The 21,437-nt window shown below is 40.8% G+C and overlaps 1 protein-coding gene across 6 annotated transcripts in view; it reads left to right on the top strand.

Moving 5' to 3' along the window:
- Nucleotides 1-21,437, top strand: part of LOC107390081 (plakophilin-4) — a 120,475-nt gene that overhangs the window by 30,009 nt on the left and 69,029 nt on the right. For 5 of the 6 annotated variants that reach the window (XM_015966609.3, XM_015966608.3, XM_070543961.1 and 2 more), the window contains exon 2: nt 1,987-2,120. In XM_015966609.3, coding sequence (XP_015822095.1) covers nt 1,992-2,120 — 129 coding nt within the window. In that variant the 5' untranslated portion in view covers nt 1,987-1,991. The other variant, XM_054746988.2, reaches the window with a different exon arrangement.

Genomic DNA, 21,437 nt, shown 5'->3' on the forward strand with positions numbered 1-21,437 from the left:
CAGTGGGATCCTTAGACATTAATCTAATGACAGCCTTGAGACCTGCACAGACTGGGCTGGCTTCCACAGGTTCTTGTTTTTCTGCCTGAACCGATGAAGGGGCCGTCATACCAAAGCTGTAGCCTTCAGACTTTTCACCAGGGTTTTGTGCGTTTCATGGTAGGGGTGAAATGTTGAGGAACGAGTATGCTGGACTATGGGATGGCTTTTCAACCACGTCATTACTTCGCTTCTGTTTTCTGGGAATGCAAAACCAAACTGACTTGATATTCTTCTAGATCAGATGTAATGGGGAATGTCAAAGGTAGGTTCACTTGGGTTTTTCTATGTTTTTTTTTTAATTAATTCAGTGTGAATGGACATAAACACTTTTGTATGTATTTTCTGTTACTTTTAGGAACATTTTAACGATAAGTTTCCAAAAGTAGAGAAATATTATATGTACAAGTTATTGTCACAATTTAAGTGTCTTTATCCTGAGCAGTGATATTTTTAGCCAAGTTAGTCGTATCATGTTACTAAAAGGTCAAAAGGCTGTTTTATGGTCTTATATGCATGACGGCATCTATACACCCTTTATATTAAAAAAGAAAGCGTAAGATAATTTAATTTAGCCTGACTGTGTTGGCAGCCTTCATATCTACAGTTCCCCAGTCCCTGTTTATGAGTTTCCATTTGCTCGGTTTTCTGGAAACGAGCTGCTCTGTCCTTGTCTCAAAGGCTTCAGTGAAGGTGGGAGGGGATTAGGGTAGCATCCTGCAAAACTATGAATGAGTAAGAAAGGAATCTGGGAGAGTAATGGGGGATTCCTGGAAAATTCTGTGTGTACCTACCCACTCTGTAGTAGCAGACCATCAAATGTTATTTTAGAGAAGGTTTGGCACCTGACTCGGTTCAGTCCAGACACCTTGAATAGCTCTCAGTGTTTTGCGGAGACTCCCAAAATACCTCGGGAGTCACATTACCTCTGAGTGTTTGGGGATCTTTTAAGAGCTGCATACTTTTGTTGGGAATAACAGCAGAATGCATTTTTATGCAGCAATAAATCAGTCTCTGCATCAGAAGCTTTTTATGACTATCTACATCAGGTAAAATAGCAATTATTGTCATTAATCTGGCAATACCAATATATCACAACACGGGGATACGATACGATATATTGCAATACCAATTGACGATATTTGAAATGCACACGTTCAAATTTAATCTGAAAGCTTCCAGGACACGTCCAGTGTTATCGCAAGATCTCGATCCATCATTATGAAGGCGGTAAAATCTGCTGCCACCTAGCGGTCAGAGATTGAATTGCACCAGACATGAAATTTTACTATCAATCCTGTATCATAACATGAAATATCGTGATTGTTTTTAGTGTATTGATATTTTCTTTCATCCATAATAGCTGTTATTCACAACTTTTCAACAGATTTGACTGACAATTCCCTGCAGTCAGAGTGCCCTTCACACCCTTTCTGTAAACAGGTATCATAGTTTTAGTTCCTCGTTGCATTCCTCAAGTCAAGATTAGAGCCCACTGTGTCACTGACTAAACTTGTGCAGCATTCAACCATGGGTTTCCATTTTTGGAATTTTTCATTTTCCTTCCATCATCAGTACAGAAAACGGAGGTTTTTCTGTTTGTGTCACATTATTTGTAACAGTACAAAACCTCACACATACATAGTTAAGTGGAATGCTGTATCAAGGCCATATGGCATTCATTTGCATTGTCACAGACATAAAACATTGACAGTCCATCTCTATTTGGACCATATGGCATGTGTGGGTGCGTGTTTTTGTGTGTGTGTGTGACCACTGGGAGTCACTTCTCAGCATCAATTGCAGGTATGCAATAGAAGGGTTGAATCAAGTCTAATTTATGAGCGAAGTGTGTTTGTGCAGCCATGCACATGTTCGGGTGTGTGTCAGTGTAAGATCTTTAGCTAAGCCACATTAGTTACCAAATCTTTCTGTGTGTCCGCACAGGAGGAATGCCAGCTCCTGAGCAGAGCCCACTGACGGAGGAGGGGTTCCTGCTGACCATTTGCGACAGCTCGACTGGACGCAAAATGGAGACTGACAACACCGCCAACAACATCCTGGCCTCCGTCAAAGAGCAGGTAAAGCTTCCTGTGTTCTGACTGTGTCTGCAGCTCCTTTGACTCACGCTATATCTCCAGTAATGAAGCAATGTTGCATTTCATTAACTATTGAAGTACACTGAGTTCTAACTTGTCTGGTGAGGCTGTTAGATGTGACATATTATGTGTCATGCTTGTATTTTGTTAGTATAACTTACATCTCTGTCATGCAGCCCATAGTTAAAAGTTGTATTTTTTCCCCATGAGAATAACTCCAGATTGTTGGGAGCAACATTATGAACCCTAAGTTGAAGATTGTTTACTGGCCTGGTTTGAATCAGGAAGTTGGACTCCTGCAGGGTTTCACAGAAGGGTCATGTACTCTGACTCACTCGATCTCTGCGGGACACTTTAAGGTCGTTCCACACCCTTTTTGGTCACGCATAAACACAGATGCCCTTTTTATTGCATTTTTCTGGCATCCTTTTAGTCTTCCACATTCTTGGAAATTCAGCTTTCAATTTTTTTTTTTTTGCTATATTTTGATTTCTGAACCCTACTTAGTCGAGCTAACCCCAAATAATTGTTTATTGAACTGGGTTTTCTGCTATTAATCAGCAGTCCGACTTAGATTTATTGCAGGGAGGTGTGTATTGTTAACATGAGCAAGAACGGGGGTAGGAGGGAGCACCTGTCAATGTCACGTCCTTCCCTGCAGTATTCCTCAGTTGCTCATCCGGTTAGAGTAGATATCCATGCAGACAAGCAGGAAGAGCGAGTACGCTTCCTTAGCTGTTGCTTTTGGAATGACCGGGTGGTTGAAGACCTGCATTAAGGAGGATTTCTTATTAAGATCTGAGGTTATAAAAGGTTTGTTCTTCTGTGTTTGGACTAGCAGCTGAATGGGGCAAACAAAACTTTGTAAGAGGTCAGACTCGGGGAAAACTGAGTTGTTTTGTTTCCTTTTCTGGCTTACATGGTTTTCCTGTGATTGTTAGGAACCAGACCTTCCAGGGATTGCCTTTTCAGTGTAAACATGCAAGGCTGCTGTGCTTTTGCCGTACTCATGGTTAGGGCTTAGCGGGACGGGGTGTTTGGGAAGTGCTTATTCTAAATCCATGTAAGTGTTTTATTTCTCCCTCTTTTTTACTTCTCACTGGCAGAATTCTTTCACTTCAGTGATTTTTCCTTTTTTTCCTTTAAATTTCTTAGCTCTGCCTCCCCAGATTTCTTCTGTTTTAGTCACGGTGCACAACAGTTACAGGGTTTGCCCAGATGCCCAAACAAGGGCAGATTCACCAGCATATTATGCTTTCAGTCCCCCAGTGTGTTCTTTTACTTTGACATGTCTCATCTGCTTTTGATGATTCACAAGCAGAGTTGTATTTGTTCTGTGCATCTATTTACTTCTATAGGATACATTTACGACGGTTTAACATTGAAACATCAGTGAGTGACTCAATTCTCAATATCACAATGTTGCTGAAATTTTGTGCATTTTCAAAAGATGTGGGCAATCTGCAACACTGAAAATGAAATTAATAAATTTTGCATAAATTGAGACATATGTAATTAGACACTGTGTGAGTAAATTGGAATTGAAAAATTTGCAGGATTGTTGTGTGGATGTTGCACTTTGTTTGCACTTGTGGCACAAGCCCCATGTGACTTGACTGTATAGAAAACTTGTAGATTCTGCCTAAAAATCTCAATACTTTCTCCTAATTTTGTCTCAGTTTTGTCAGCTGCTGCCCAGCCAGACACTAGCTTACTCTTTTTGTACACAATCACATCACTGACCTTTAAGCACTTATCCAAATTAGTGGCTAAATGTTCCTTCAGTGGCATTTTTCTGCCTTTTTGAGACAAAAAAAAAAGCCACAATAAGCTGATATTTTTGCATATTAGGATTGCATTTTTTTAATTCGTAAGTCATATTGGAGCACTTTGTTTTGCATAAAGATAAAGCATCTTTTTAGGACCCATTTGGTTTAAATTACAACACTCAATAGAGCTGCAGGATACATCTTATTTAGTTGTCTGTTTAGCAAACCCTTAACATCCGTTGTGAGGGCATCAGTGAGTTATAGGTCATGTCATTAAAGTGCGTTCTACTGATGGCTCTGACCTATTCACTTCTTTCAAATGCTTCTTCGGGGAGGAAAAATTGCTGCAGGAATGTAAGGCCCACGATTGTGTCAGCTCCGATGTTGTCCAGAGAAAACACAACTTTTGTACACACATGTCCATAGCTGCCCCTCGGTGCTCCTATTTTTAGTAAATCATCTGCAGGCTGAGGAAACAGAGTATGGCAGGGATGATAGCTTTCCTGAAAACCCCCATGTTAATGGATTGTCAATTGAGTTTGACCAGTATCAATGCAAAGCTGTTTCATAGACCACATTGTGTTTTTGTGCCAGTGACAGACTAATCTAGAGTGTTAAACATTTGACGTTGTCAGCATTAATTGAGTGCTCTTTTGTAGTAAATTTAATGATCATTTCTTTACTTAAAGGTGTGATTTAAATGTTTTGAAGTGTTATTTAGTGTAAATCAATGCCTTATGAGTCATTTGGGAGAGAGAAAAAAAGAAATGCTCCTGTTCTGAGATGCAGAAGTTTGCTGGTGCAGAGGTGGGCTGAAAACAGCAGGATTGCTCATTATTATTAATGATATGATTGGCTAACAGAATGTGTTCAGCCATGTTATAGAGTCACTATCACCAAGACACTTGTTCTCTCTCCTCGCTGCAATAAAAAAAAAAAAGCTTTACTGTGGGCTAGCACGTGCCAAGATGGGCGAGGCCATGACTGCAAATTCACAGTGTGACAGAGATATTTGAGGATTTTCAAATCCTAGCATTTCACCATCTATTTTCTACCAAACGCTAATGCAGGATATATATGTAGGAGACTGTTTTCATGTTCAGCCTGCATGAAAAACTCAGAGTGACCGATTATAATCAGAAATTAGGGCTGGGCGATATGGACGAAAACTTATATCTCGATATATTTTTGCTGAATTCCAATATACGATATATATATCTCGATATTTTTCCTCCTGTAAAATATTTACAAGTTAACTCACTTCAAGCTGTTTTGAGAAATTATACACATAAATCAGTAGATTAAATGCATAAAAATGTGTTGATTCTTGTCAAACTTTAACCTCAGTGCCTGTTCTCTACCCTGGTACAGCTGTCTGTTGACACACACACACACACACACACACACACACACACACACACACACACACACACACACACACACACACACACACACACACACACACACACACACAAAGTTCAGAGCTGGAGGTGTATCAAATGGCTCACAGGCACTTTTTAATTATATATTTATAATTAATGTAAAATTATTTAAATTTCATCTAGAGGTGGCCCATATCATTTTTTTCTTGTCCAGAGAAAAAAAAATCTATTACGTTAAGCTAAATGTATGATGATGTAATTGCATCTACTGAAGATCACATGGGTCATACACCGTGGAGTTATTAGTTATTAGGGCAAACATGGCTGGAATCTTTGGCTAATATCAGCGATTATACAGTAATGAATCAGAGTCTCTGGTTTCTCTTTTATGAGGATTATTTTCGGGCTACTGTCGCCGTAACCTACGCCTTACAAACTCTTAACTTTTTCAACAGAATCACTCGTAACGGAGTATTTACTAGCATAGCAAACCAGAGCGGGAAAAAAAAAACGGAACAAAGTTTCTCACCCTTTGAGCTCGCCTTCAAAATAAAACGTTAACCCTATAGTTTACTATTCAAACCCTTACCAGGGGTGGACATTAACTTCAAAACCAACTGGCCAGCCGGGCCGGTAACTCTGAAAATTTACTGGCCCCGCCAGGTCAGCTGCCAAAATAAGTTCAAATAACAACTGAACCATTTTAAATGTAATAAACCTTTATTTTGTACACATTCACAAACATATTAAACTTTTCTTTATATATTTACATATTTACAACCAGCACTGTGTCAGTCTCTGGCACCATTGTGATACAGGCTGAATATTTGGCTAGTGGTGGACTAGTACGTATGTCCCTCCACCTCAAAGTTCTTGTCAACAGATCAAACCCAGTATTTTGATATTTGTTAAGCAAATAATACTTACTCGCACATTCAAGTGAAGTCTGTGTATGGCCTTCCTTTCTTTGCAATGACGTGAGCCGTACGAAACAACTTTTCCAGTTTGTCTTGCTGTGCTTTCGTCATCGCCATGAGGGCCTTTGAAGCTGGCGACTCTCTTACCATTGCTGTATTTGCAAGAGCAGTCTTTTCTGCCTTCATGTGGCTCGCTGTTTTTTCATGGTCTTTAACGTATTCTAGTTTGAATTTATTTGTTTCCTCAACAAAACTCGATTTTGTCGTCGCATACTTCTGGCATACAGCGCAATACTTCACCTCCTCCGCTTTGCTGTACTCGAGCCATTCTCGGCGCCTCCCGTCTTCTTTAAACTGCCAAGAATCATTCCACCTACACACACACTTCTCTGCTTCATACCGTTTTTAACTTTCTCGCTTCTCCTCACCGTTTTAAACCATTTTGCTGGAGGTTTCACCAAGAAATCCCATCCCTGTGGTGGCGCCGTCTTCCTGCGTGTGTTTGTGTGTTTCTAGCGTGGTTCCACTCTGTCTTTTATAGTGAACTCGCCTCTAGTCACGTGAACCTGTGCAGTGCCATGCACAGTAGAATCAAATACGGCGGCTTCCTACAGGGCGCGGCCATGATGTATCCCAACACTACTATGCGCGGCCACAAGGGGAGGTGAAAGACATGACAAATAAAGCTTGGGCCGCCCGACGAGAAAATTTAGCACCATTTGCGCTTGGGCAACAACATATCTTCTTACGTTCTTAATCCTGTTTGTCTCATGCTTCAGCAGTTTGTTGCAGTCAGTGCTATTAACTGAAAAATATTAAATAATTACTTGTCTTCACAATCACATTTTCTTTATTATTGGTCTCTCCATTTATGCTTCCATTACTGATGCATGTTCGTGTTGATACAGCAACCAGCAATGTATTGTACAAAAAATCCCAAATAAAACTAATAATGAAAAAAGTTTATAACCCATTTCAAACTGTGAGGAATATTTTTAAAACAGAGAATCAAACAAACTGAAATAAACCCGTCTACAGCTCGTCCTCCTGCTCACAACCAACAAGCTGCACATAGTTAGCTCATTAAAGGTTATCTAGCTAAAACTGGCAACATAAAATATCATCGTTGGCTTATTTTGGTACGAAGCGGTTAGCTAACGCTTCACAATGCAACAAAATGTTGACATTTCATCAACTTACCGGTGAAAATCCTTCCGAAACACCGAAAATGAACTGCAGTCAATGCAGCAGCGGGGGCTGTTTGGAACTATTCAAAGCTACATGAACCACGTGACTCCCGCATTCCGTGTCGTAACTCTCTCTACAGCTCTGACAGAACCCTGCCCTCCTCTCCCAGTGATTGGACAGGAATTCGAGAAACGTGATTGGTAGCTAAGACTCGTGCTCTCATTGGTTCCACCCAAGTTCCTCCCACTGACGCTAGAATCGAGACAAAAAGATCCGTAACTGTAGATTTGAGGTTTGTACCTGTAGAATGAAATGTGTGTTTTGAGAGTTTTGATTTCAAACTTGTACCTTGATTTTTTTCAATTTGGAAGTCTGCTAGTTACAAAACGAAAGTTTCATGTTTCTGAATGAATGTTTGATGTTACAAAATGAGTAGTAAATGTACAAAATAAAAGTTTGATTTTACAAAATAAAAAATACATGTACAAAATACAATGTTCCTGTTACAAAACAAGAAATACAAGTACGAATTGAGAATTACAAGTTAGAAAACTAAAGTTACAAGTTAGGAATCCAAAGTTACAAGTTACAAATCCAAAGTTACATGTGATGAAACATGTTCAAAGTTACAAAACTTGGTACAAGTTACGCTGAATATTGTACAAGTTATGCTGAATATTGTCCCAATCCTAGCTCCATACCTTCCTCTCTCTCTCTCGGCAACACAATGATACTTTTTATCAATTGAATATGTGAGACTTCCACCAACAGCAAAAGGATCTCATGTTTTTGTGGGGTTTTTTTATGTTCACAAGCACATTCCCTCTCGCGGATTACTAAACTGCTGTTCTGACAAGTTATCAGATTGTCTAAAAATAGGTCGTTTTTTAGTTTAGTATAATGGGCTCGACACACAGGAGGCGACATCGCCTCTCCATTCATTTTCAGTGAGACATGCGCGCTGCCGTGGATCGCCTCCCGTGTGTCAGGTAATAAAAGCGGCAGCGACAAATTTCGCTGATCGCGGTCGTTTGTCGCCTCCCGTGTGTCGAGCCCACAACTCCGCTTTTACATTGCCTATTAACACAATTTAAAAACTGGGGTTTAGTTTATAATCTCCTTTTTAAAGCTGAATTCAAACCAAAACTCAGGGAGGCGGAGTCTTGCTGCTACAGCATCCCAAATCAGACCTGATCCAAAGACGCGGATACGCGTCCATGGACCCCAGAGGGTTAATAAAACACAATTCAAATCACACTATTTTCTTAGGCCTATTAATAACACACACATGATTTTGTTCATGTGGAAAGTTTATGTGGTTAAATCCAACAACTACTGGTAAACACATTCTGAACTTCAACACAGCGCATCAGCGCTTGAAGCGGCGCTGCGAGCAGCTGCGACCCAAAAAGTACGAGAACCGTTCTCGGCGCATGCGCAATCATGCATCAACACTGCTCGCCCGCTATTTCCCTAATAACACACGCTGTTCGTTTTAATTTCTACACGTTTTTTTACTCACAAAGATTGTCAAGAAAGCGTGCTTGTCGTGTTCATGTCAAATTAAACTGATCACAAAGCACAGATTTACTTTCTTTATTTTGCTTTCCTCATCCAACCCCCATAAATCCCCATGTGTCCTCCTGCAGCACTCCTGGTGCACGCCCGGCTTTAGTAGGAGGGAGACCCGCGATTATCGCTTAGTCGCGCATGTCTCATTGAAAATGAACGGAGGAGAGGCGAAGTTGCCTCCCGTGTGTCGAGCCCATTAGAAGAGCACGAGCCGTCAGCGCACGCAGTGAGGAAGTGCACGTGCGCTCTAAACCAGGTCTGAACCAGGACTAGACCAGTAAAGTGAAGCATGCTTTTGGCTGTTTATAATTTTCACAATGTCTGGTTTGCACTGATATGTTCCGAGTCCCGAGCCCGCACAGATGTTTTACCGGTACGTTTTACCGTGCCCACGCCCGCGCCCTATAACCCGGTGCGCCCTATGGTCGTGAAAATACGGTAAATTTGGCTTAGACACACACATACACACTAAAGAACTGACCTTGCTTTGAGTGCTGCATGCTCAATACATTGTTAAAGGTTTGATGAGCTGGCTGGGATATTACTCACTTGAGATATCTGTGCAAACTATTATTTTTGTTTTGATTATGCGAACTTCAACTTCATTTGGATTTACCAAGGTGAAGGAGTTAACAGTTTGAGTCAAGGTAAAGCCTAGAAGCCACGTTGTTACTACTACACATTTTCTTGTCATAAGAACCCACTCTCTCCATAGGTGATAGTGTCTGTTCCACTTCCGTAAGCAAAAAAGAAACTCTAATTACAATCGACTGGTGATTTTCTCCAGTCCTTGGGGTTTTTATCTGCCTTTCTCTGCTTGGTACTGCCGCTGTGACACAGACAAGGAGAAATCTAGAGGCATAAGCATTCTGGCCTCGATTATAGTCATAAAAATGGAAGCCGGGCTCTGAGCAATTACCCCATGGGGGAGAGGGGTAACAGAGGGAGGGAGGGTGGCATATTCAGAGGTGAGGGATGCAGGTGAAAGAGAGTGCTTGGACATATAGACAAAAGAGGAAAAAGCTCAGAAATTGAAGGTGATGAGTGAAGGGAAAATGTCCATGATGGATAGAGTCAGAGACGCTGTCACCTGTGAGTGGTTCTCTAAAGCACCGTGACAGGAGGCTGTCGGGGCGGTACTGGGACACAGAAATGAGGGGAAACAGAGGAAGAGAAGATGATCGCCTCTCAATGTGACATGGTGTCAAAGGAGGGGTGGATCTAGCCTGTCGTTTTGAACTCAGCCATGGGAAATCTCCTCCCAACTAGCCTGCTAATCCTCATCACCATCACTGTCACTATTATGTCATTATAACTATAATCATTGCAACATGCAGAGAGGATATAGTCTCAGGGGAGCAGAAGTTGTGCTTCTCATGCAGATGACTTGAAAGGGGTTAAAGTAGCAATGTGTAAGAATTCTACAGTGAAAATACCTTAAAACAGTCTAATGTCTCAATAATGTTGGAAGGAAAGTTATGATAAAACAAATTTACTTCTTAGCCAGCTGAGGGGTTGTCAGATTTTCTCCTTTAAAAAAACAAAGATGGGACATAGTAACTATTTACACTCAGTGAGACCGTGAGTTTGCAGAGTCTGAGCCAAGCTAATGCTGCAGGCATAAAAAACAAGCCAGTAAATAGGTGCGACCCAGAAGTTATTTTTTGTACCCTAAGAAGCCATGGCATCCTTTTGTATTACTCTAATATCAGGTGAAACAGACTAGATGCTAACGTTGAAATAGAAGCATATTGTCATCTCTAAAAATTTCTTGCTACATTTTCAATTACAAGCAACTCAATATTACAATGAAAGTAAATGAATAATGGGTCAATCATGACGTTTTACTTACTTTAATGAGTCGTTCAGAACTAAAACAGCAAGCTAACAGGCGGCAAACAACCACACTTCCTCTAATACTGGACACATTGTACCGTAATAAGTGTAGTAAGTGCTCCCTACTGTACAACACCCAAGAGTGCTAACTAGGGATACTCTGATCCGAACAGAAAAACAATAGCTTAGTTTTTATTCCTCTACATCAGTATAGCTTGTTTCACAGACAACAACGCTGTAAGTCCCACAGTCTAAGGTAGTCCAGGACTTCACACACCATAGCATGTAGCAGTTAGCTAACTCGGAGCAAAGTTGTCACCTCAAGAGAGAGAGAATGTCTGTAATTTAGGTGTATTTTTAAATGAAAAGCAAAGGGAGTGTAATAAACATGTGTAATGTGTGCAAACTGGCCATTTAACGAGGTAGAAAAGGTAGTGCGTTCAACACTGATGCGCCACCTTAAAAATAACTGACCCTGCTCAGTTCACTGCAGCAATTCAGCTAAATCAGCCGACTCTGAAAGTTACATTAAGAAATGAAGAAATAGTCTACGGGCAGCCTAAATGCCAGAACAGCAGCATATTTATCGCACTAGATGAGCATCTGTGGTTGCAAACGTCAAGTTCTCTAGTCTCCTTGAGTCACTGTATCATCTGCTTTTTCTTCCTGCCTACGGCGCAGCAACTCTACAGGGTGTTTTGTAGAAGTAAGTTACTCTGCTGCTGACAGTCATGGGCCGTGCAATGCCCTTCAGTGAAAACAGCTGCACACTGAGTAAATGATTTAAAATGTGAGTGACAAGGCTACTTTTACTTATATTCTTACTATTAACTTGTTTCTTATTATTGTAAATGGTAATGCATTTGGAAAGTATCGGATCGGGGCTCGGTATTGGCAGATTCTTAAAATCACACGACTCTGAATCGGATCGGGAGCAAAAAACCATGATTGGAACTTCGCTAGTGCTAACACCAGATATGGCAGTGAGTTTAACTTATCAGCTTTCTGTGTATGAATCATCTTTGCTTGTCATCTACAATCTTCTGGTGCTGATCCGTAAATGACAACGGCCATGAAACTCACAAATAGGCAGTGAGTTAGTAACCTTTTGTTTAGAGAAATGGGTTGCAGTACCCAAACTGACCACAGCATGTAATCTTATTTCTTTCTTACATGTTGAACCTTTAAGACCACATAGCTTGCTAGTAAGTTGATGTGAATCACCAATGAGATTTTTATTTCTGATTCCCACCTTACCTAAATGTTTCCAAGATGAGTTTTTCTGAATGACCGAACCTGAGGTAATCACACAAGTCACTGCAGTCTTTGTTCGCTGCATCAGCCGGTGGATTGACAGTCCCTAGATTGCATACTCCTCTCATTATGGCCCAGAGCAATGTTCTTTTTGTCTGACACAACAGTATTGATCTCTCTGTGGAATTGTATGTTCACCGGTCTTCCATGAGTTGATCTGGCTGTGCGATTTCAATGTTGCATTCTTTAGGCTTTTTTGCTCCAACCGAAGAGATACAGATTGCCTTTGTGGGTTACTCAGATGTACCGGCGCTGTGGCTCAGAGTTAATATCAGCCTCACTATAAAAAGAGCTTTTATTGAAGGTTGTGAGCTTGTAGCTGAAAAAAAGGTGGGTCTAGTGCAAAATGTTGCTAACTGTTAGGTGAATATCAATCAATCAATCAATCAATCAATCAATCAGTCAGTCAAACTTTATTTATATAGCACTTAATCATACAATGCATGCAACTCAAAGTGCTTAACAAATTAAAAAGGCCCCGCATATCCACATTCCCTCCCATCCCCAGAATTTTAAAAATAGTCAGACGATAAAAACCCTTTCACAACTCTCATCCTCCGGCACACAAATGCAACCCCCCCCAAGAAAATACACGATGGGCTGAGATCAGATGAGCCAGACCAACTAAGATAACGATAAGGAAACGTCATCAGGGGAGCCATCCGCCCCGACAGCAGCAGATCCACAGCAGCAGCCGAGGCACCGACACAGGGCGCCCAGGGCAGGGAGGGCGGAGACCTCCACCTCCACCCAGGCACACCTGGAAAGCACCCAGGCCGCCTCAGCCGACCACCGCCCCCGGGGCAGAGGGCACCCACAGAGGGAACACTGAGAAAAAGGTTAAATTAAGGTTGAAATAGAAAATCATAAGAGCTAAAATGAGAATTGTAATATAAAAAGTCATATAGATATTAAAATAATGTTGATCATAAATCAGTGGTTAAAAAAACTGTTTAAAAATAACACGTATAAAGAAAGAATACATAAAATAAATAAATAAATAAATAGATAAATAACCTAATTAATACATTAATTTATTTATAAAGTGATAGTAATCAGTAAAAAGCTAAGCTAAAAAAATGGGTCTGGAGCCTGTTTCGAAAAACATGAACGTTCTCTGTGTAACGTATCGTAAGTTAAAATATGGTGTACAGCTGTGAACCCTAAATTGCTAAAAGAATGCAAAATCAGAAGTTTTGTTGATTTTTTCATAAACTTTTTGCCACCCTCCTACTCGTTTTTGTTATTGACGGTCTTTCTTCTGTTGTCATTCTCTTGCGTGGCAAGTGTTGGGTGCAACACTCTTCAATGGAAATGACAGCTCTTTTAATAGCATTCACCACTCTTGACAGTCTTAAACGACATTTTAATTACCGAGCCAAATTGAAACTTCCTTTTTAAATTTCCCATGTTTTTAGGAATTATTTAGGCAGATTTTTTATTAATGCTAGTTTTTCACTGGGTTGCAACTGTGACCAACTGTAAGGAGTTTTTTTAAACATCTAAAAAAAATCATTGAGTTGAGGGCCTTGCTTTCATGCTGCCTTTCTTTGAGATTGATGTCATTGCACAAGTTGGTAACACCTCACAATAAAGGACCATGTATTAAATTAGTACATTATTAAGTATTAATAAACAAAGGGTCCCTTCATTAACGTTACAGTTATTGTTAACTACTAAGTGTTCTTAATGTTAGGACCTAGGACTGATGAGGGTGTCTGCTTAATAATGTGTTACATAATATGTTTAACTTAAATAGTTGTTAATATTTTATTCAATAGTTTATTAATGATTAATAACAGACTAAGTAACATTAATAAAAGGACCCTTATTTTAAAGTGTTAAATCAAATCAAAATCAAATCAACTTTATTTATAAAGCGCTTTCACATGGCCAAAATGGACAAACAAAGCGCTGTACAACCAATGAAAAGCACCACAATAGGACAGACATATAACCATTAAAAATACAATAAGAAATCCATTTAAAATACAAAAAGAAATCCTGAGTGCAAGTTCGCAATCCATATCCGGCCTACTTCCCCCAACTTCAATGTCCAAAGGCCAGCGAGACCAGATGTGTTTTTAGTCTGGTTTTAAAGGTTTCCAATGATTTGGCCTGCTTTACATCAGCTGGCAACTCATTCCAGAGACTTGGGGCAGCAGTTGCTCAGGTGGTAGAGCGGGTTGCCTCATGATCGGAGGGTCATGGGTTCGATTCCAGCTCCCGCCAGAGGTATCCTGCTGTTGTGTCCTTGGGCAAGACACTTCACCCAACTTGCCTGTGTTAGTGGTGGTCAGAGGGGCCGACGGCGCCAAATGGCAGCCTTGCCTCTGTCAGACCTCCCCAGGGCGGCTGTGGCTACAAGTAGCTTACCATCACTAGCAGTGTGTGAATGTGAGAGTGTGTGAAAGCGTTTTTGGGTGTCTAGAAAAGCGCTATATAAGTTCAGTGCATTATTATTATTATTATTATTATTATTATTATTATTATTATTATTATTATTATTAAGTACTGAAAAGACACGACTCCCACGAGACATCAGGCTGTACCTGGGCACAGTTAGTAGTCTCTGGTCAGCTGACCTAAGGGAACGCACCGGGACATGTTGGTGGATGATTTCAGAAAGATATTTAGGTGCCCCTGAGTTTAACGTCTTAAACACAAACAAGATGACCTTAAACCTGATGCGATAAAAGCCAGGGAGCCAATGCAAGGCACGTAGGACTGGTGTAATATGTTCAGACCTTCTGGTAGATGTTAGCAACCGAGCAGCCGAGTTCTGACCCGCCTGGAAGCGTGCTATTGGAGCTTGCCTAAGCCCTGCATATAGCGAGTTGCAATAATCCAGCCTGCAGGTAACAAAGGCATGGATTACAGTTTCCAAATGACTATGTGACAGAAAAGGCTTAATTTTCGCTATGCGGCGTAGATGAATAAAGCAAGATCTCACGATTCCGTTCACTTGAGCATCAAATCTGAGCTCTGCGTCCAGTTTTACCCACAAATCTTGTTGAAAAACATTCTCAGATTAGGTTCCCTGAGTCAGAAAGGCTGGGAAATGTGAAACAACTTTAGTTGATGTTGGAAGCAAGAAGAACTGTTGTGACTGACTGGAGACAGAAATGAAGAAAATATGATATTAAAAGCCAGGGTCTTGTTTACGAGTGAGGGAAAGATGGAGCATGAGGTCGATAGGTGGATTGGTGCTGCGTCTGCAGTGATGCGGGTATTGTACCGGTCTGTTGGGGTTGAAGAGAGAGTTGAGCCTGAAGGCGAAGCTCTCGATTTACTGGCGGATCTATCCTCACCTTAGGTCATGAGCTTTGGGTAGTGACCGAAAGAACAAGATCATGGGTACAAGCGGGCAAAATGGTTTTCTCCGCAGGGTGGCTGGGCTCTTCATTAGAGATTGGGTGAGACGCTCAGTCATCCGTGAGGGGCTTTGAGTAGAGCGCTGCTCCTCCACATTGTTAGGAGCTAGTTGTGGTGGCTCTGGCATCTGGTTAGGATGCCTCCTGGATGCCTCCCTGGTGAGGTTTTCCAGGCACGTCCAACCAGGAGGAGACACGTCGGAGGGACTGTGTTTCTCGGCTGGCACGCTTTAGGATTCCCCCGGAGGAGCTGGCTCAAGTGGCTGGGGAGCCTAAGCAAACCTAACAATTGTTTTTTGCTAATGTGAGGTTGATGAACTCCAATAAAATAGTTTTGAAAGACCCGTAGTGCCAAAAATGTATACTGCAATTAAACGGTTTCCCTAAAATAAAACCAACATGTACCTTTACTCATGAAACATTTTAACTGCATCTATATCAGTAATATTTTACTATCTTACCAGGCACCTCTGCAACCATTTTCCTTTGAGATTGGAAAAATTCTAATTATCTGACCGCACATTAACTAGATAGGCAATATCAACGGCAGTCCATACAGTAAGACATTAAAGTACATTATGTTCTTTCTGTCTTTGTGATTTACAATTTTATTATGGGCTGTTATTGCTTTATTAGCTTTTTTCCTGCATAAACGTTCTGTTTTTATAAATGTGGTCTGATGTAATTTTCACACTCTGGGTCACCTATAGCCGTACTTTCCCACCCTTGAAACCCATTTGGCTGAATTTTTCCTAATAACTGTCATTTTAAAAGGCACCATCAGTATGATTAAGTCACCACGTTTCTTAGAAAATACTTGCTTTCAACTGGAAGAATACTGAAGTACTTGAGTGCAATGATTATTGCATTTTGACTAACCAATTACTCACCCACCTTAGCCAATGCAGTGAGTAGCTTTTTAGTCTTGGAAGAAAATAAAAAGTCTTGTCTGAAGATGACTCTCATGGTTGTGTAAACATTGCTCAGAATGGCCAAACTGCTGGTTAACTTTACAGTTTTTTTCGATTGCTAAAACGCGTTTTTCAAAACTGTGCGTTTCTTTCAAAACTGCACACACAAACCCCCAAACATAAGACACAAATTCCTTTACCATGGCTTTCCTTTGCAACAAAACCCTGCCACCACATATCGTAACATGTTCCCAAAATGGAACACGTGTTTTCGTTTGGTAAACACAGCCACATTTTCACATGACAAACACATACCATTCGTTGCTTAAACACAAGTAGCTTTTGGGTGAACACTACCAAGCATGGAAAGAACACTGAAGAGCAAAACTGAAAACACAATTGTCGAAAGGGAACACAATGAATTACACACTGAATGTATGACAGTGCCCACTTTTCTCTGAGACAAACAGACATCACACAAATTTTGAGACAAAACATTTTATTACATATATATATATATATATATATATATATATATATATATGTGTATATATATATATATATATATGTGTGTGTATAAATATGCATATATATATATATATATATATATATATATATATATATATATATATGTAGTTTTATATAAATATATATATATATATAAATATGTAGTTTTATATAAATATATATCAGTATTGAGCCAGTTGAGGTGGCTCGGGCATCCTCCTGTACGCCTCCCTGGTGAATTTTTCTGGGCACATCCAATTGGGAGGAGACCTAAAGGGAGACCCAAGACACTTTGGAGGGTCTATGTCTCTCGCCTGGTCAGGGAATGCCTTGGGATTCCCCCGGAAGAGCTGGTCCAAGTGGCTGGGCAGAGGGAAGTCTGGGCTTCTTAACTTAGGCTGCTGCCACCGCGACCCGACTCAGGAGAAGCGGGGGATGGATGGATGGATGGATGGATGGATGGATGGAAGGACGGACGGACGGACGCGGACGGACGCAGCCTGCCCTGCACTTGTATAGCACCTCTCAGAGTGTGGACTCCAAAGTGCTTTACACTACAGTGTATCATTCATCCATTCACACACACATTCACACACTGATGGTGATGAGCTACGATGTAGCCACAGCTGCCCTGGGGCACACTGACAAGAGTGTATTTGTAAAATAAATTTGACAGTGTAGGTGATCAGAAATGAAAGGCTGCAGAGCAATTGAAAATGGTTATGTGAGCTGATGAGTCTTGATTAAACCTGTGAGAGCAATGGATGCTTCAGGGTAACAAGAGCTGCAGATGAAGTGCTGCACCCATCGTGTCTAGTGTAAAAGCCTGTTGGGGTTGGGCTATTATCTGGAGTTTCCTCTCTTGATCAGGTCTAAGTTCAACAGCATTTTGTGCCAAAATAAAAAAAGATGATCCTATTAGCTGAATGTACTGAATGATGAGATAAAGGACTGATTCCAAGATGACAATAAAAAGTTGGGGTTTTTGGCTCAAAGGGTGAAAGAAGGGTTTAGACATTGTTTTCATGCGTGTGTTTGCCATAGCTGAGTCCAGACTGCCATTTTCTAAAGCATTAATATTTTAACAGGTTTACTATTTGGTATTTTCTGCATGTCGTTTCGTCACACGACTCCTCCAGATTTCCCATTGCAGCCAGCTCTGAGGCCCTTCCTCTTTCTCTCACTCCTTTGGCCTGCTTTACTGTCCCTGCCGCTGCAGAAATCCTTTAACCTCTGTTGTTATTCTACCACTGCGCAGCAGTTTTGGTCTCTTGTTGGAGTGCTCTGCATCTCTGCAGTGAGTGCAGAGCTGTCAGGCCTCATTGCCACTTAATGAACAAACAAATTTCTGTTAGCTTCTTCGGTTAAACGGGAAAGCCATCTGCACTGGTTATGCTAAATGGATTTGAACATCACAAATGAGCTCACATCTTATGTTTGTGTCAGTTGGCAGTCAGAGCAATTATTAACTGTGTGTCCATCTGTCATCTTGTCATGGGCAACCTTTTATCGAGTCTCTCCTTCCTACTTCATGCGTGAGCTTCTGTTTCTGACTGACTTGTGTACTATGCACAAAATTCCTATGACAGTTATGAATGTATGCACTGGGTGCAGCGCTTGATCTGCAGCTCTTGTTACCCTGAAGCATCCATTGCTCTCACAGGTTTAATCAAGACTCATCAGCTCACGTAACCAACACTGTCAAATTTATTTTAGAAATACACTCTTGTCAGTGTGCCCCAGGGCAGCTGTGGCAACATAGTAGCTCATCACCATCAGTGTGTGAATGTGTGTGTGTTTTCAGTATGTGTAGTTTATAGAGATGTTATATCACATTTATTTCTTTTCTATCCACAATTACTATATTTTCAAAGTTTTCTTTGAATACGTTTTGTCGTTTAATAACAAAGGCTTGTCTTTCCTCTATAATCAAGGGAACTATATGCCAGGAGGTTTGCTCTGAGGCATCAGTAAATCAAAACTTGTTAATGTAGCTCAGAGCTTTCTGTGTGTTTAAGCCTCTCTCTTGTGTATTGTGAATCAGCAGTGGGTTGCAGCCACTTTGGGCATTGCAGATGGGTCTTGGAGTGTCACCGCCTCTTATAGAAATGACATATGACTGTATGTTTCTAGCTTGATTCGCTGCCATGTGTCATCTCTTTCTTTAGGGCCTGTCAAAGGACACAAGGGGACAGGATCTGATTTAGCTCCAAGTCTCCTTGCCAGATCAGGCCCAATGGGCTCATTGTAACAGCCAAAAAAATAAAAATAAATAAATAAAAGACTGTTGCTCTGTCTATTTCTCCACACTATGCCCTGTACCAGTCAAGGCTGGACCCATTAGTATTCTAATGCTCATTACTGCAGCGCTTAGCCAGAGGTGGTGGATAGTTATGCTGAATACATCTATTACTGTCTGTGTGAGCCTTGCATACAAGGGCTCATTTATTTTTAATGTTAAATACACAAACTAAGGTTGGGTGATATATAAAAACTTTATAAGCAGTATTCAGCAGTCCAAAAACATGAAGATGGACGATGACATTTAGATGTTACGTGGGCCTGACACAAACTGCACGAAGCGCTCCATCTCCATTTAGAATTTTCCTATTCAGTTTGGGGAAGTAGACCATGAGACGTCCATGTGAGAATTCGTTGTTTTTCAAGTTTTATTGGCTATTTAATGCGTCAATCAACAATTTACTGTGCTGGAACTGGTTGGAGCTGGGGGGGGGCGGGACTTTTGACGTGTCGGCCCATAGCCGGTGATTTTTCCTCCACAGAGGGCAACAGTTGGATCAGTAAGATGCCAAACCAAAGTTTGAAGCTAGTATGAGGAATTTTTGAATGATTTTAGCCATAAAATATGTTGGATTGTGTATCTAACACTTGTGGATATGCAAAGACCATTTCTCTTTAATATGGTTCTATTCTGTCTGTAGCTACGTTTGCATCAGTACAAGTAATCGGAATGAATGCCCAATCAGATCAAAAATTATTCATGTAAACATGTCAATCAGAATATTCTGATACGATACGGCCCGATCGGAATGAAATTTCCTTCCATTTGATAGAGGTGGTTTTATCCGATCATCATTCCGATTGATGTCCATGTACACACCTGTTTGGATTGTTGGAGTAAAATAATGCTTACTGCGCATTCGTGCAACTTCAGCGTGACGTCTTTCTGCCTTTGCAGTCGCTCAGGACAAGTTGGAAACATGGCAAGAGGTAAACAGAAGCGGTCCATAATGGGGGAATAAAAACGTAAGTCCACAGACAAAGCTAGAGAATTAGAAAATACAATGCGAGGGAAAAGACGTGCGGACAAGATGGCGTTTGTTTACTTTTTTTTTTTGGCAAAGACAACTCTGTTATGTAAACGGAGATTTGATTTCCGATCAACCAAGATTTGATTCGGATTTGGCATATTTGGTGCATGTAAATGTACAAAGCTAGTGATATGAGTTTTTGAACGGGGTGTTTGACATTATTTTCTGAGTTTCAGCTCTACCTAGGTAGAGTGAGCTGTCTAGTAATTGAAAAGCTGTAGGTTTGATCCCAGTTTGCACCAAAGAATACTGCTGTTGTGTCCTTGGGCAAGACACAACCTGCCTTGCTTGCTGGTGGTCGAAGGGACTGGTGGTACCAGTGTTGGGCAGTCTCGCATTTGTTAGTGCGCTCCAGGGCAGTTGTTGCTACGTTGCAGCTCACCATCACCAGCGTGTGAATGTGTGTGTGAACGAGTGGATGATTGATTGTGTTGTGAAGCACCTTGGGGGGTTGTAGAACCCTAAGAAGGCACTATACATATACATGCCATTTACCATTTCACAAAAGCACCTGCTGTGTCTACAATGATGGTTCTATTCTTGATTGCCATACATCATTAGAAATACATTATTCCTGGCTTTTAAATGGTGTATAATATGTATATGTACATAGAAAGAGTGTTAAAAAAAACACTGATTTGGCATTGAAGTTGGTAATGTCTCATCCATGAGACTAATTGATGAGTATTGAAAAAAATTCTCTAAAACAACAATTGACCACGGACGATCAATTCTTTCAATTGCCCAACCCTAACACAAGCATATCAAAACAAAGAAAATTTGTTTGTGTTCGATCATTTCACGACTTTGCCGGATAGGTTGCAGATGCATACTTAGGCACAGCAAATGGACAAACTGAAATCATCGGGGGCAGTGTTGCACAGTAAAACTTGCATGCGACCAGCAAAAATGGCACAAATATTTACAAATGGAAAGTAAGCATGAATGGGCCTTTCAGTGCTTCCAGAGTTCTGTCATCACATCACCCATCAGGTCTTTGTCCATCTGTGTCCTAAGTGTCTGCATTTCTTTATGTTGTAACCTTCAGAAGTAAAGCTAAACAATGCATCAAAGAGTAATACCTCATCTTAGAGCAGGACTGTTGGCAATTGTTCAAGCTAGACAAAGAGCTCCAAAAGTAAAACTCACGAGTAAAAACTTTCTCCAGATTTTGGTAAGGCACCCAGGCTGGGCGCC

This window comes from Nothobranchius furzeri, chromosome 14, assembly GCF_043380555.1.
Source record: "Nothobranchius furzeri strain GRZ-AD chromosome 14, NfurGRZ-RIMD1, whole genome shotgun sequence".
NCBI classification, from domain to species: Eukaryota; Metazoa; Chordata; class Actinopteri; order Cyprinodontiformes; family Nothobranchiidae; genus Nothobranchius; species Nothobranchius furzeri.